Consider the following 16,077-nt stretch of genomic DNA (forward strand, 5'->3'; position numbering starts at 1 on the left):
AGTAGCTAATGTTGTGTTGCATGTGAAGTCTAAAGCACATAAAGGCTTGATTGTCCGATTCTAGGTTTGTTTCTCTAGTCAAGGGAAGGGTATTACGAATGTGAACTCCAAGTCCGTACATATGTCTGTCAGTCCTTACGGTAGAGTGGGAGATATCCAGGCATGTTAAAGTAGTTAGAGGGGATGGAGGAGTGTAGGTTAGTCTCACTTAGTGCTAAGATATCCAGGGTATTTTTTAGGAAAAATGCTTCAACATCAGCTAAATTAATTCTAAGCCCACCGATGTTCGTGAATGCAAGCCTCAAGGGAGGAGGCAAGTTGGATTTGTTTGACCCTAACATATAAAAAAAATTCCGTATTTACATGGGGAGGGGGGCAGCGTGGATAAAAAAGAAAAACAATTGAAGCTGTGGTAATGTTGATTGATTACTTACCGGCGTCCACAACTAAAAATAGTTTTCTCAAAGTTGTATTAAGAAACAGAAATTTATTTAAGAACGAAAACATGAAATCCTATCCTGAGGAAATGAAACGAAACTTCTTGTTTTTTTTGTTTTTTTAATTACTGCAATAGTCAGTGTCAATTATTTCACTTTTCACCACAACAAAAAAATATAGTAGAAAAATAATTTGTCAAAAAAAAAAAATTAGGTGCATGCAAAATAACGAAAAATAACAAATCACCGTTTTGGTTAGTTCTGTCAAGAGAAGCCAACAAAAAAAAAAAAAAGTGAAAAAGGCAAGATAAGTTACTCTTCTACCTACCTGGATAATTTTTGTGTTTTAATGTATTTTAAAGCTTTTATTTGGTACAACAATGGCCACCACATATAACATTTATAACAGAAAATTTAAATGCGATATTCGTTTTCAGCAATGGCAAAAATCTTTAAAAGTCATCATATTAAAGGAAAATGTTAAGGTGGAAACCAAGTAAGATTTTATAACTATCATCAACTATTCTTGTCTGTTGGTTGGTTTTGTGTTGGCCTACTACAATTACCAAATACCCCCCTTCATCAAAATTACCAGTCCCCCCTCAAAAAATGTGGCCATAAATTGGGGGCTCATTTTACATTAAATTAATATAGAAAAGTGTTTCACCACATTTTGTAACAATAAATTTATTATAAAAACAATTTTAAATAAATTTTAAATAAATTTATCATATCTTAGAAACTATTTGTTTCTTGTAGTTTTAAATGTTGTTGTTTTCAGCACTCCTGTAAACCTAAAATAGTAATTTCAAAGACTGCACCTTTACCTAAAAAAATGAAACAAAAATAAACAAATGAAAATAAACCTAAAAAAAAAACAAATAAAAAGGAAACACAAAACAAACCAAGTTTCTTCATTTCATTTTGATAATAACAAAAACAAATAAAACTGAAAAAAAGAAAAGAAAAATTGTTTCGTTTCATTTTGACAATAAAAAAATGAGAAAAATGTGGAAAAAAAATACAAAATGGTATCCGTATTTATTGCAAGGCGTATGATGACTTTAGAGAGAGAGAGATAGGGAGAGAGAGAAAGAGAGGGAGTATGTGAGTTGTGACAGTCTAAATTTGTTGTTTTCAATAAAGAAAAAAAGGAAACGTGTAATCGGACATTTATAAATATGGGAGTTTCCCCAAAAGTAAAGAAATGTGGATCATAGTTTTTTGTGTTGTTGCGTAATATTTAAGCCTTTTGAGTAAAGTTGAGTAAAAAAGAAAGTTTTCATGAGCGGTTCACAGAAACATTTCTGTTTTCTTTTTATTTTTGTTGGGGGGAAGTAGGGCTTCAACATTTCACATAAATTCTATGTTTACATTTTAGTTGGGATACATGATCTGTATAAAAATCTAGATTTGTGGATGCTTCTCTATCAGTAAGTGAAGACAATAATTTATAGTTTTTGAAGTGTTCGTTTAACACCGGGATTACTTTCATTCTGGAATAGGAGAATGGCACATATCAGCCAATCAGAAGCCACAGAACATATCTGGGGAGACCTTCAAGGAATGGAAGCTGAATGCTGTCTGAGTTTACGCATCAGTTATGAAGTGTGGGGTCTCAATACAAGTAGTCTGTGTATAAATTCACGCGGTGTAGAATGGAAATATGGGACTCCTTCCTCTGTAGGTTATTTTGATGATGATGACGTCACTCCTAGGATTTAATCTAAGATTTTATTATAACAAATAAATGTATCTAAAATGTTGTTTTACAGTTACATAAGATAGTGACTGATACTGTAGACATAATAAATTTTTATGTGGCTTCTGTTGTTGTAAACCTACGGTATTTTGGTTCAGAAGGGAATTTCTCAATGAAATTATTATATATAGGATAATTCACTCTATAATAATAAATATGAAATCTGCATAAATTAAAATATATTTAAGCGTATTTTACAGCCAAGCCACCAGACACCCCTGCTTGTTCTTGATAAAATTCTTTTGTGTTTGTAAGAATCATATTGTTGATTATAAGAATTAGCAAGAATACTTTGTATAAGCATGAAACTATTAACAATAGAAAAATTGAAAACTTTACAAGAACAATATTTTTGTTAATGTTGCTTCCATCTTGCTGCATTCTGTCCGTTCAGTTCAGGGGAGACAATTTTTTTAGTTATTTTTCTTTATTTCCGCTTATAACACATTCAATGAAAAAAAAAGTCATTTGACCTTCGAAGAATTTTTTTTTCTAAATTTTAGATATTTTACTGGTGTTGCACTGATTAAAAGTATGCCGACTTTGTCGGGTTTGTTGTGTATCTTAGAAGTTTTAGCTGGTTATGCAAACATACAAACACACAGACAACTGCATTTTATATAATGACTTTGTTTTATTTTCTTTTTGCAGATACGAAATTGATAACAATGATCTCTTTGGTTTATCCGTCCCTGAAGGGTTTGACGAGAACAGCATCGCTTATAGTGAAGTCTGTGATTTCCACGAAATGACATTTAAAAACATTGTATGGAAAAACCGCGTGTGGGTGGCAGGGGGTGCTAACCTGGGCCGCTTCGACGTGCTGACAATGTTTTGCAATGAGTACATTGACCGCGTGGAGAAAGCTCTAGAAGAACGCATCATGAGCACAGATCAGCAGATTATCTATGCCATGTACACTGATCCAAAGAAACCATCCACAAAGTTACAGTTGTGCATCGCAGGCTGGTTTTGCTTAGGTTATCTCTCGAAAAAGTCTTGGCATCACCATAATCCAACATTCAACCAAACATCATAAAAAAAATAGACTAAACTATTTATTTTTCATTTTTATTATTTATGATGCTTTTTTTTATTGTTGTTTTTTGGGGATTTTTTTTTTTTTTTAGTTCATCACCATGCTACAGATTTTTGATGATTTTTATCAAAAAATTTCATTTTGTTAAATTAATCATTGTGGTTCATATGTAAAACAACTGCTGATTTTCAAAAATAAAAAAAAATTTCAGTATTAACGGTGACAGACTGGCTTCAGGCCATCCATCTTAACTCTTTAAAGCTGAGTTAAGTCATGACCTTCATAAACACAAAGCCTATGCTATCAAAAGTGACATTATGCTAGTAGCTGCAAACAGGTGAGACTTGTCGAATAGGCAGATTGTTGATAATGGAGATTTTTATAAAAACAAGTGAAGCATGCATGCTCCCCCATGAGTGCATAGTGAACGAGGCATAAAAAAAATGAGTTCAGCCTTGCCCCCCCCCTCCATCCCACCTCCATTTAGCACCAAAAGTCAAATCCTGGTGAAAATGAACAAACGGTGCAGTTTTAGGCCTTAACATATGTAAATTTGAAACATTTGTAAATTTGAGTTATGCACCATGCAAAAAAAAAAAAAAAAAATGACTAAATCCATCATTTGACCACTCCCCAATTTAGCCCAAAAAGTGCCCAAGGCCTTAACATATTTAAATTTGAGTTCAGCACCATGCAAAACTGCTAAATAGGCATACACAGAAAATTTTGGACAAATATGGTAAAATAGTCCAAAAAATGAAGTGTTTTTATTAGCACTAAATGGGCCCCTGGGGCACACCCAAGAGTTATCGCGAAGTATAGACAAACAAAATTATATAGAAATCAGTTAGTTATAACTTTTCAGAAAGTTTTATAAAAATCCAAGCCATCAATTTTTAATAAACACAAAAGTGTCAATTTTAGCCATTTTAACCTGAAAGGCACCCCTAGAGGGGCAACCAGAGTGTTCCCGGAAAATCCATTGTTACTTTTTTACTCATATCATGTTTAATGTTTGTGCAAAATCTCAAAAATTTCCAAGGCATAGTTATTGAGAAAAGTGCAGACAAACGGACAAGGGTGAATTTACAGGTCCACCCTCTTTTTGTTGGAGGACCAAAAAATGTTAAAAATTGCAATTAAAAAGAAAAGAAATCTGATTTATATAGAATTTGAACTTTTCAGATATTAATTTAAAAAAAAAAATAGGTTAAGTTGTATGTTGCTGCTGCATTGTAGTAAATATTTACATGGATTTTAAGGATTAAAATTCGTATTTTGATTGTGAACAACCTAATAAAATAACCTTATTTACAAAAGCTATTAATATCAACTGCAAACCTGATTATATTTTTAAACGCTATGATATCAATTTATTTTTTTTATTGGAATACTTTGAGATGAGTAATTTGTATATTTATTGATTTGCGAACTGTTATCCTCATCTTTATAGTTGTTGTTTCACCATGTTTTTGGCCAACTCATCTTCTGGCCTTCTTCAGATGGTTAACCGCAACAGGCTAGGAATGCTGAGTTTCTTAACCGTCTCCTCAGTAATTACTGCCTTCCATAGTTGCTGTTGTCTCACCACATGTTGACCAACTAATCCTCTGGCCGGTTTTGGGTAGGATTGAAACCACTATCTTTGGACAATACTCACATGGAACTATACAGATTCAACGCCTCTATCCACTGTATCACAAGCCCTGAAGAACAACTATAGAAGGCAGTAATTACTGAGGATACAGTTAAGACTCGGCATTCCTTTTCCGTCGTGGTTAACTACCTGAAGGCCAGAGGAATAGTTGACCGAAAACGTGAAACAACTCAAGATGAGGATAACAGTCTGCAAACAAATAAATATCAATTTATTTGTTTGCAGACTATTATTTATTTGTTTGTAGAAAATTATGTGTGTCACCAGTTACTTGCCTCTTCGTGAGGGCAGAGTTAAATACAAGGTTAGTTTTTAACGTGAGGAAAATTCAGCTCCCAAAAAGAAGGTGAATGGATTGGAACAAAAAAAATTTTTTTTTTTTTTTTACATAAGCATCCCCACTTATCAAGGCCAAGAGGCCGCTTGAGGATAAGGGTTAAAGAGTGGACAATATAGTAATCATTAGTAATGGAAATTCGGTAAGTTTGTTAACTTATATTGAACGGCTCATCAAAAACTTGTTTATGTTAGACTTGAAGACAACCATATTGTAGTCAGCTGGAAAGCCGGAAGACAATTCCATAGGCGTGCAGTTCTAAGAAAGAAACTTTGCTCATGGAATCTACGTTTAGGTTTAGGCACAGATAAAGAGTAGGGGAAATTAGTGATAGTATCTTCTGCTAGACGGGTGTTTCTTGTGAAAGTTTGGCGAGAGGGGGGACCCTAGATTGGAGCTCAGCCATCTAATGTCTAAATGTAGAAGGATTTCTCCTTCACTGATCGAGGATGGGAAAGATGATGTACAGTATCAGAACAGATACTACACTTTAAATTTTGTTTATGAAAAAAAAAAAGATATAATTTAAATTTAAAAGACCAATGAGCTATAATTATGAATTTAAAGACAAACAGTAGTTAAACAAATTGAAAACTAATAATTAATTTGAAAGCAAGTATTGTTTTTTTTATTATTTTCCTATTAAGACAGATTTGTCAGCCATCTTTGATTTTAGTTTAAACAAATTCTTGTTAAGTTTTATCTTCAAATCACTATCGGACTTCCACCTTAAAAACGGCATGAACAAAAACATCAGTATCTTTATTAAGTACCAAACAATTACTAGATCAAAGATGAAATAATTTAAGAAAGAAATTATTACCATCATGTCTACATGTAGCGTGTAAATATTCCCTTCAAAGAGTCTTAGCACTAATCACAGTGACATCAACAAAAAATGAGACTCAATGGAATGGCCTTTACTTTATGAAGATCATGGTTAAGCATTACAAAGAAATTTTACTTCAACATTTTTTTTTGTTAACAAAACTTGTTGGCTCTTTCTAAACAACATGAAATTTCTTTACCTATTTCATGTGAAAATCATGCTTCCTAGCACCAACTACAATTTATGAAGGTCATGGTTAAGCATATTTCATAAGGATAAGTATTCTTGTTCTGTATAAAATATGATTTATTGAATTTGATTTTTTTAAATGATTAAAGATACAAAACACATTGGTTTCCAAAGAATAATCTTGTGGTTATTATAGATTGAAGGGTTGATTGTATGAATGTAACATTTGGCTTCCATATTGTTTGGCTTGCCAGTTTTAAAATCACAGTACTTATGCAGAGAATGACCAGTTTTTCCATGAATTTTGCCTAGGCATATTCTAGCAGCTTAAGTAAACTGCTAGAACTCATTTATTATATTTGCATTTTTTCTTCATTCAAATTACTCTTTCTCTATCTTTACTATTATATAAAGTCACTTTGTGTGTGTTTGCGAGAAAGAATTCTTTCCTCGTAGACTCAACCGTTTCAGAACCTATCTTTTGCAAATTTCACATAAAGCTGATTCATATGTCTGGCAGTGTTCTTAGATATGTTTTGTACAAAAAATCATCCAATAAGTATTGAAAAAATCTGATCTTAAAAATAGTCTTCCTTCTCTTATAGATAAAAAAAAATTTTACAGAGAATATTTCACATTATATCAGCCAAGGAAAGTAATTTATTATTTCCCTTGGCCAAAAATATTCCCCTGTAAAAATTCATTTTTTATCTATAAGAGAAAAAAAAGACTATGTCAAGCTCAAATATCAGCTGATGTGATATTGTAAACAAACAGACGGAATTTGATGAATGACTATCATTATTTATTTTTTTTTTTTTGCGAATTAGTCCACCAGGCAATAATGTAATATATAATATTCAATAGAGGATTGATTCTGTAATAATACATGAGCAATCTGCATAAATTAAAATAACATGTTTAAGCATATTGTACGACTGGGCAACGCCGGACAGCCAGCTAGTTACAAATGTTTTCTATCATCATGCTTTTTTCTAGCGTTTTAAAATTTGATCAGTGCTCAGCATATTTTGGCAGTTTACGTAAGTGGGCCATTCTCTGCATAAGTATCAAAATCATTATTGCTTACCTAAAGAGATTCATTTTGAATTACCTTTAAAATGTGATATTTTGTCAGTAAAATGTTATTTTGAATAAAAATTGAAAATTTATACAATTTGTTTTGTTATTAATAAAAACATCTCTGCTGCTGAAAAAAGAAATCATATTAGATCAGTGCAAAAGTTTTTGCTGGTTTGCGTAAGGAACATTTTAAACCGTTGTAATTTATTTCATGAATTTTGTTTTTACTGAAACATGAATTAATCATAACGATTTCTTTGAGATTATTAAAGTCGTGACGAGCATGTGCGGAAGCGCTTGAGAATTGTGTGTCAATATCTTAGTTGGGCCTACCTACGGTAAAAACGAGTTTGTCCAAGGGTCATAAAAAGCGGATACCATAGTCATTCGGAGGTTGCCAAGGTTGCTCTGGTCATATATCGTGTTGAGTTGTTCAGGATTGTGTTGTGTCATTTTGACGGAGTCGTTTAGGTCGTGTTGTTTCGACAGTTGTGCGGGTTCGAATCAACAATTGTTCTAGACTGTGTTGGGTTGCATGGACGAAATTGTTCAGGACCATGTCAAATCATGTGGACGGAATTGTTCAGGACTTTGCTGAGTTTTGTATACAACATCATTCGGTTTCCATTTAGTATCCAGTTGACTTGACGGGTGCCACAGTCGTACTGCCATGTGAGATAATTTTTTTTTGTCTTTCTTCCCTCGTGAAGCAACCAAAGCATCATTCATATTTTTCTGCAATATTCTCAACCATGTTGAACCGAAAAACAACTTTAATCCACAAAAAAAGAATCATCTATCATGATGCTCACATAGCACTACTAACTCCTGGTTGGGAAATCTTGGCCCATCCTACATATTCTTTTGGCCTTGCTCCCTCAGATTATCACTTATTTTGAGGTTTTAGATGGATCAAATAAAGAACAGAGAGCCTGTAGCAGAAGACGAAAACCGACGCACATTTCAAGTGACCTTGACATCGCCGTTGGTTGTTTGTGAACACGTCAAATAGCAGACATGGTCGAATGTTCGCGAGCAAGATTTTTTAAAAATATATTTACAAAACTTTTAAAGATTTAAAAGAAAAATATATATTTACAAAACATTTTTTTTTAATCTTAACTATTTACAAAAAATTTAAGGATTCAAAAAAACTTTAATGTAATTAATAGAAGCCTGCCTATAAACATTTTTTTTTTTTGCTCACCACACACCTCCAAACACCCAAGTAAAGCCGAACACCCAGGCTAGTTCCTCATAAAAGCCAGTGTTGGTTAGCCATACTGATGAGATCTTATTTGGGGCATGAATACTACTATATGATTTGAATATTTAGTCAGGGTTTACTTGCAGGGAAAAGTATCCTCATGCCAGATTGTCCTGACAAACTCCTGTACAGAGAAATCTTAGATACCCGAGGATAGGGTCTAGTCCACGTTCAAGTTCTCTATAAACTTACAATACCAGATGCATTTAAAGAATTTTCAGCTATGTTTCTAGAATCTAACAATGCATGTTTTCAAAAGTTATGCCTTAAAATAACTATTACAATTTTATTGGCCAGCTTGCCATCTTCATCCAAACTTTAACATCATTGATCAGATGTAATTTATGAAAATGCATCTAAAATGTTTTAAGCTATTTTCATGTTAAAAAGAAATAAAAAAAATCATGACTGACGTATATCAACGGACAATCAACATCAACATATTTGTTTTAATATCCATCTTATTTGTTGGCTGCATTGCATAGCTTTTAGGTTAGTCTGGAAGTCAATTTCTATCTCTGGCCAGGTCTTATTTATCCCTTTGTAAAATCCATTCTTATCAATTCGTTCATGTTTTCCTTGGCCTTCACCTGTGAACTTAATTTGTTCTACATTTACTAACCCAAGACCCATTCTTTCAAGATGATCATAACAATGAAGTCGCTCTCGTTCTGCACACATCTCTCTATACTATGTAGATTAGATTTTCCATCTGAACTCATCAGATCTAAGCCCATCTTTAAAAAACATCAAAACAATAAAATGAAAAATATTAAATGTATCAATGAATTGTTGAAACTATTGATACCTTTTCCCAAGAGAATTAATAGCTCCAGCAGAGTTTCAACACCATGCTTTGGACAAGAAAGAAAAGCAATTGTTGAACAAGTGTAAAAAAGACAAATTAATTTATTTAAAATAAAAGTTTTTTTGTTTAAATTATGCAAAAAGCTTTAGTCAGGCTTTAGACCCATTTCTTGGAAAAACTCAAACATGTGATAGAGACTGTTTTGTACATGCGATTGTCCAAATTCTTTGGTTAATTCTTGTAGGTGAGAAAGTTCAGAATCTTTGGAATTCAAGACAACATTCGAAGACGTGTCCACCTGAAAAAGAAAAATTTCTTTTAATAATGTGATGCCGTTTTTATTCCACATGACATCCAACTATAGAATTCTATAATAGTTATATAATATATATATATATAATAGTTATATTAAATTATACTAATTTCTCTTTGCAAAGATTAGTCTACCAAGTGCATAGAAAAGCTTTGTTGCATTAAATCATGATTCACTAATCCCTTTGTACTTTTTTGTTGACGTCCAGATATAACTGATCTTTTATTGGAGTAACACTAGCCGTGTCTTCATAGTGTGTCACTTACATTTATCTAATAACTAGCAGGGAGACCTGATGTTATCTGGGATTTAATAAGGGTTAACAAATGTTCCATTCCACCACCCCCCGATACTTTTATTGTCATCATGTATCAACGGTCATAGAAACAAGCATCCAAGGGTGGCGTTTGCGTATTGTGAAAAATCATTGACACTCGAAACCCGACGGATAGGAAATGAAAAGGTGACATACGCAAATTAAGATGCAATCGAATTTGAGTCAAATATAAAAAGCCAGTATTTCTTTCATTGGTGAGGAAAATTTTTTGTTGTCTCTGAGTCATTTGAACATACGGTTAATTTGCATGCCAATGGGAAGAAAGACAGATTTTCTATGAACATCGAAACGAGGAAAAAAAGGATTGTTGTTTTTGTGTGTGCCGAGAACATTGCAAGCTGAAGAAAAACTTTTTTTTTTTCCTTTTTTTTTTTTTTTGAACGAACATTTAACGGTAATTGGGAGTTCAAAGGAAAATTTTAATTTCAACACTTCAAACTATTTCAGCTGTTATTATGGTGAAGATACGACTAAGCAGAGACATGTTGAAGCCATTTACCAGTAGTGGCACGGCTGAAGAAGGTAAGGTTGGTAGCGACTTCAAAACTTCAAAAGATAGATGATGTGGTAAGACTACTGTCATTGTATCTGAAGGAAGATGCATTAGACTTCTACTGGGAGATGAACGAGATTGACCAACTGGATGTCAAACGGATTGACTCAATTAAAGGAGGCATTCACGGATGGTGCGTTCACAGCCTATAGAAAGTTAACCATGGTGGACTGGGTTGGGGAGCAAGTAGATGTTTATGCAAACAATATCAGACGGTTGGTTGAACTTGCTGGTTTTGAGCAAATCGGACTAGAAAACTTGCCAAACTGACTTTTGTCACAGGGTTCCCTGACGCTATTTCCATCAAACTCTAGCAGGTATCAAAAATTGAGACCTTAACCATGAGAGACCTAAGAGCAAGGGTGCCAACGTCAATCAGGGACCAAAGCCATCACGTGGTTGCAGCTGTACATCCATTCGATAGTAAGTCTGCTGTTCCTACTGGGAATAGCCCTGGCACAGGAGTAAACTGCAATCTCTTGCTATGTGGCCGCAAGGGTCACATAGCAAGAGATTGCTGAAGATGTGGAACCGATTGCTACTGATGCGGCAAGGTTAAACGCTAGGCCCAGAACTGTTCGGGAAACGAACAAGGGGACGAGGCATCAGCGCCAGCCTACTCCCCCACCAAGATGTAAATGCGGCAATCCAAGAGATTGTCATCTACGTTGATGGAATGTGGCATTAATTGACACAGGATGCTCACATAAAATAATAGATGTGAATCGATGTTGATCCTGGAAGACAGCAAAAGTGAACATCCTGACTATTGAAGGTCCCACACGTGCTGTGAAAGAGGAGTAGACATTATTTCAACAAACGACAATGACTATGACTTTGGTGGTGCATGATAAACCACTGGGATTTGATCTGTTGTTAGGGATCGATGTGATAAAAGTATTAGGAGGCATCACTGTTGGACCTACAGATGCAGTCTGGATTACCGTTGTGAAAGTCTCCACATGTGTGGCTATCTCCATTAGTGAACTGGACTTAACTACCATGTTTGATCATCAGAAAAGAGTATGGATCGCAGCAAGGAAATGAATAGATAACCACTCACCTGAAGGACTTTGCCTAGATTATGATCAAGAATTCCGGGCATGGATGGACAAGGGTTGGCTTGTGCCATACCCAAAAGAAAGATTCGGACCTCCAAAGGGATTAATTCTGTTTATGGCCATGATGCAGCAGAATAAGGCAAAGATGCAGCCAGAGATGGACTACTATGAACTTAATCATGTAGATGCATTCACAGCAAATGCAGATATTTACGCTGCTAAGATGCACCAAAAAGGGGCAAACATGTTACTGCTTGACCTCCAGAGAGCATGTCTCCAAGTACAAGTCCACGAGACACTGTAACCATACCAGATGGTAGAGGTCAACAGAAATAGATACTGTCTGACACGTTTAGGGTTTGGTTTGAAAGTAGCTCCCCTCATTCTGAAGGCTATTGTTAGCAGTGAACTGTGTGATGTCAGCTTACATTGATAATATCTTTGTTGACGAAGATGTTGTGCCCACATCTCAAGTCCTGAAATAGTTAGCTCGATTTGGGCTAGAATGCAAGGACCTGGAACAGCATGCTGGGACTGACAGTCTTAAGAGAGCACAATGTCCTGCGCTGGAAAAAAAGGGAACACTATATTAGAAATTCCAAATATCATATCATGACAAACTGTATTTTCCTTGTGTGGAAAGCTCGTAGGGCACCTGCCAGTATGTGCGTGGCATGCAGAGTAAAGAAGAGAAACGACTGGAATGACAAGGTGGCAGACTCTCTACTCTGGTATATGATGTGCTAGACTGTGGATGCAGTAAAGCGGAATGATATAGCCAGTAAAAATAAAAAAGGCTCAATTGTGCTCTAAAAAGAAACATTCAATTGAAACGCATCTCTATCTTAAAAAAGAATCTACAGTTGATTTTATAGGCTGGGTCTTCTGATTCTGTGAGGATAAAAGTTCTCAAAGTCATTTATAATGTTAGGTTGTATAAAAGTGTTAGCTTTGGTCAAAATTGAACTTCCATTTTTCAACTGGACTTTTTCAATTATTGATACTTATTAGAGGCATTTTAATACAAAACCTACATAAGAACACTCCCAGACACATCAAGTACCTTCATGTAAAATTTTAAAAAAAGATCAGTACAGCCGTTTCCAAGTTCATAGGGAACGAACACGCACACAAAGATCCTTTTATATAATACTAGATAGATAGATAGATATGCAGAGATATTTCAAGTTCGTACATACAGTATCACCTTTCACACACGCATTTAAACAAATGAGATCGTCTGATTAGTAAAGATGGTGAGTAAACAATTACAACTTTACCCTTTTTTAAATGAATTATTCCCAAATTAACTTACGCCATTCTATCAAGTAAAACAATAAAATTTGAAATGAAATACGTTTCAAAAAGTGACATTTGTTTTATTGAGTTTTAAGAATATTTTGCATACAAATTATTTTTACAGTAAATAACACACAAAGAATATTTATTGTTGTTAAAAATAATTAAATTGCTACAATTTTAAATAAAGATCAAATTCGCTTTATTTCCTTAAAGTATATATAGCTGACTTTGACAATTATTTTTTTTAAAAAAGAAGAAACGATCATTGTGTTCTTAATAGTACCGACCCTAACATTCATTCTTTCAAAACAAATATTATTAACAGTCAATTGGTGTAGAAAGGACTGTGGAATTTCCCCAAGACTTGCTAGTCTTATTAAAATGTAACTTGTCACCTAGCCAGCGCATACGTCACAAATACTTTGCATCATTTGGAGTACTGTTCTTATCTTCGGTGTTGCAACGTTTCAATCAATGTAATCTCAGACTTTCTTCAGGCGTATCTTGTCGAACTTGGGAATCTGTGTGGAATTTCAAATGGAACTCCTTTATTTAATCAACGAGTGTAGCATTCTCTCATTCTATCAGCTAGGGTCCGTGGCGTAACGGATAAAATGCTAGGTAAAATTCAGTTGTAAGCGACACTCTTTTGGAGGTTAAAGGTTCAATCCTCAGTGCGAGCAATACAAAGAATACAATTGCGAATTACTTAAGACATCTACCTGGTTATGGCCGACAGAACAAGAGCATATTACTCCCATGGATTAAATAAAGGGTTTTGTTCAAAATTCTGTGAGGATTCCCGAGTTCGACAAGATACACCTGAACGTCAGAGGTTACATTGGCAGGAACGTTGCACGAATAATACTTAAGATGAGAACTGTAGTCCAAATAATACAAATTATCAACGTTATGTTATGGGTCTCTAAAAAGGGGTCTGTTGTGTAATGTGTATGAATATGTTCCATAACCACGTACATGTTGGATAGTGGGCTTTATATTTTATCTGTATATTATATTATTTATGAACATTTATTTTCATGATCTCAGCTGACATCTTCAAAGATTTCAACGTCTTTACATTTTAGCTGCCTGAGATGACGCCGCTCCCTGTGTTATGGAGAGACCAACTCCCCTCTTAAGTCATTCGTTCTCTCTGATGTCCAGCTAACAACTGACTAGAATCTCCCAAAATCTACATCTCATTATGTGGCTCAGATGTAACCTCAATCTAGTTATTTGTTTATGTAAACCAAAAATCATGTTTACATTTATTTTCTATTTTCACATTCCTTTTGCGATATTATGTCAATCATTTTTTCCCAATTTAATTGTATAGTTTTCTAATCATAATAATTGATCCAGCGACCCGCCGTCATTCAAATCAATTATTAATAATAATAATAATGTTTTGACCCTTGGTCCTGCTTGCCACAGTTAACACAGATACTGTGCTATGATCACAGCCCAAAGGGTCATAACATTACATCAATCCTCGTTTAAGAAATTAAGAAATTTGACGAATATTAATTATTTTTTGTATTATTCGAACTATTATTCTCGTCTTGGTTGTTTTTTTTCTCAACGTTTTGGCCGATGTAACCTCCGACCATCTTCAGGTGCATTCACACTGAATGTTATTGGTGAATAGTGAAAAATTTCTGTTGTTACATCGACCAAAACGTTGTGGAAAAACAACCAAGATGAGAATAATAGTCCAAATAAAACAAAAAATAATTATCAATCCTCATCTCAACAATATACATTCATTATATGAGAAATATTGTTGATCAAAACATATTTTAATCTACATTAGATACCAGTCACAAAAGTATGAATTTTATATTCCTAACTATTTATTTTCTATGTTGTACACATTCACAGGCAAATTGCATACATACTTCATCAACCCACATCAATCATAGAAAACAGAATCTTCTGAGAAAGGCAAAAGTTTACCTTGAATACATCCTTTGGCGGTGATTTCGGTCTGCTTAACTCTGCATTCTCATATTGCATCAAAGATTTGTTCGACACAAGTTCTAGTTTGACGTTTGGTTTGTGTGCAAACACAGGCTGCAACGCTATTTTCACCTGCGAAGAAACAAATAAAAATATATACTGTATATTTCGGTGTATAAGGCAACCCTTAAAGTTAAAAAAAATCATCTTTAAAAAACAATTTCATAAGATACCGGATGCTGCAATCTCTAGCTTAGACTAAACAAACATGGTTTCACGATTTAGCAGATCTTATACAACCGATATATGATGAATTTATGAAAATTTGTTTCAATTTTGTACCTTGTCTTATTTGATGGTCACCTTATACGCTGAAATATACGGTATATATATATTTCTCTTTGTCTGTCTGTCTATTCCACTTTTTCACAGAAACTACGGGACAATCAGGCTGAAATTTTGTACGAACCTTTGTTATAATAAGGTGCAGTGAACTAAGTACATACATAGTTATGGATTAATAGGCATTGATCATCACAATATAACATATACTTTAGAAGTTTGGTATAAAGAATTCATTCCAAGTCAACGGGTTATAACTTTTTCCTGTTTTTTTTACATAGGAGTCACTACTTATTAAGGCCCGGAGGCCACTCGAGGATAAAAAAAAAAAACAGGAAGCAAAAATCTAAATAAGAAAAAGTATATAAAAAATTCTGAAACTTTCGCAAATTGCTTTTACTGTTTTTTGTTGTTTAGATATTACACCCTCCCCAAAATAAAAAAAAAACAGGGCCAAAATAAGTGCATTAAAGAATTAGAAAGATTCAAACTTTTATTCTTCATAAATTTGTGATAAAATTTTTCACCATGAACACGTTAACTTTTGACATGAAATAAATGAATCATACAAGGTTGTATTTCAACAGTTAACTATGTAGATATGAGAAAAATTGAGTCACAGATAGCGAAACTATGTCTATGCTATAATGCTGAAATTCCTTAGATACAAGAGCAGATCTATAAATTCCTTAGATACAAGATCCGCAGGTTTTATATCAGACGTTTCCTTCTCCTAGAGAGGTTGCCTTCACCACAGCTTATGGGAGCCCTCTCCACCTTCCCTATGCCATTTGATTTT

At 34.1% G+C, this 16,077-nt stretch overlaps 2 protein-coding genes across 5 annotated transcripts in view; one reads left to right on the forward strand and one right to left on the reverse strand.

The window, feature by feature from the left end:
- The window catches only part of LOC145277003 (uncharacterized), a 106,698-nt gene extending 103,029 nt beyond the window's left edge, over window positions 1-3,669 (forward strand). For all 4 annotated transcript variants that reach the window (XM_080128595.1, XM_080128596.1, XM_080128598.1 and 1 more), the window contains one exon: window positions 2,851-3,669. In XM_080128595.1, the coding sequence (XP_079984721.1) occupies window positions 2,851-3,238 (388 nt within the window). In that variant the 3' untranslated portion in view covers window positions 3,239-3,669. The remainder of the gene's footprint in view (window positions 1-2,850) is intronic.
- Window positions 3,670-9,493: 5,824 nt separating this feature from the next.
- The window catches only part of LOC145277002 (DIS3-like exonuclease 1), a 94,125-nt gene continuing 87,541 nt past the window's right edge, over window positions 9,494-16,077 (reverse strand). Inside the window, exons 23-24 of the mRNA XM_080128593.1 lie at window positions 14,934-15,068; window positions 9,494-9,706 (exon numbers count right to left, since the gene is read on the reverse strand). Coding sequence (XP_079984719.1) covers window positions 9,554-9,706; window positions 14,934-15,068 — 288 coding nt within the window. The 3' untranslated portion in view covers window positions 9,494-9,553. The remainder of the gene's footprint in view (window positions 9,707-14,933; window positions 15,069-16,077) is intronic.

Source organism: Euprymna scolopes, chromosome 5, assembly GCF_053919585.1.
Source record: "Euprymna scolopes isolate OS-2025 chromosome 5, ASM5391958v1, whole genome shotgun sequence".
Taxonomy (NCBI): Eukaryota; Metazoa; Mollusca; class Cephalopoda; order Sepiida; family Sepiolidae; genus Euprymna; species Euprymna scolopes.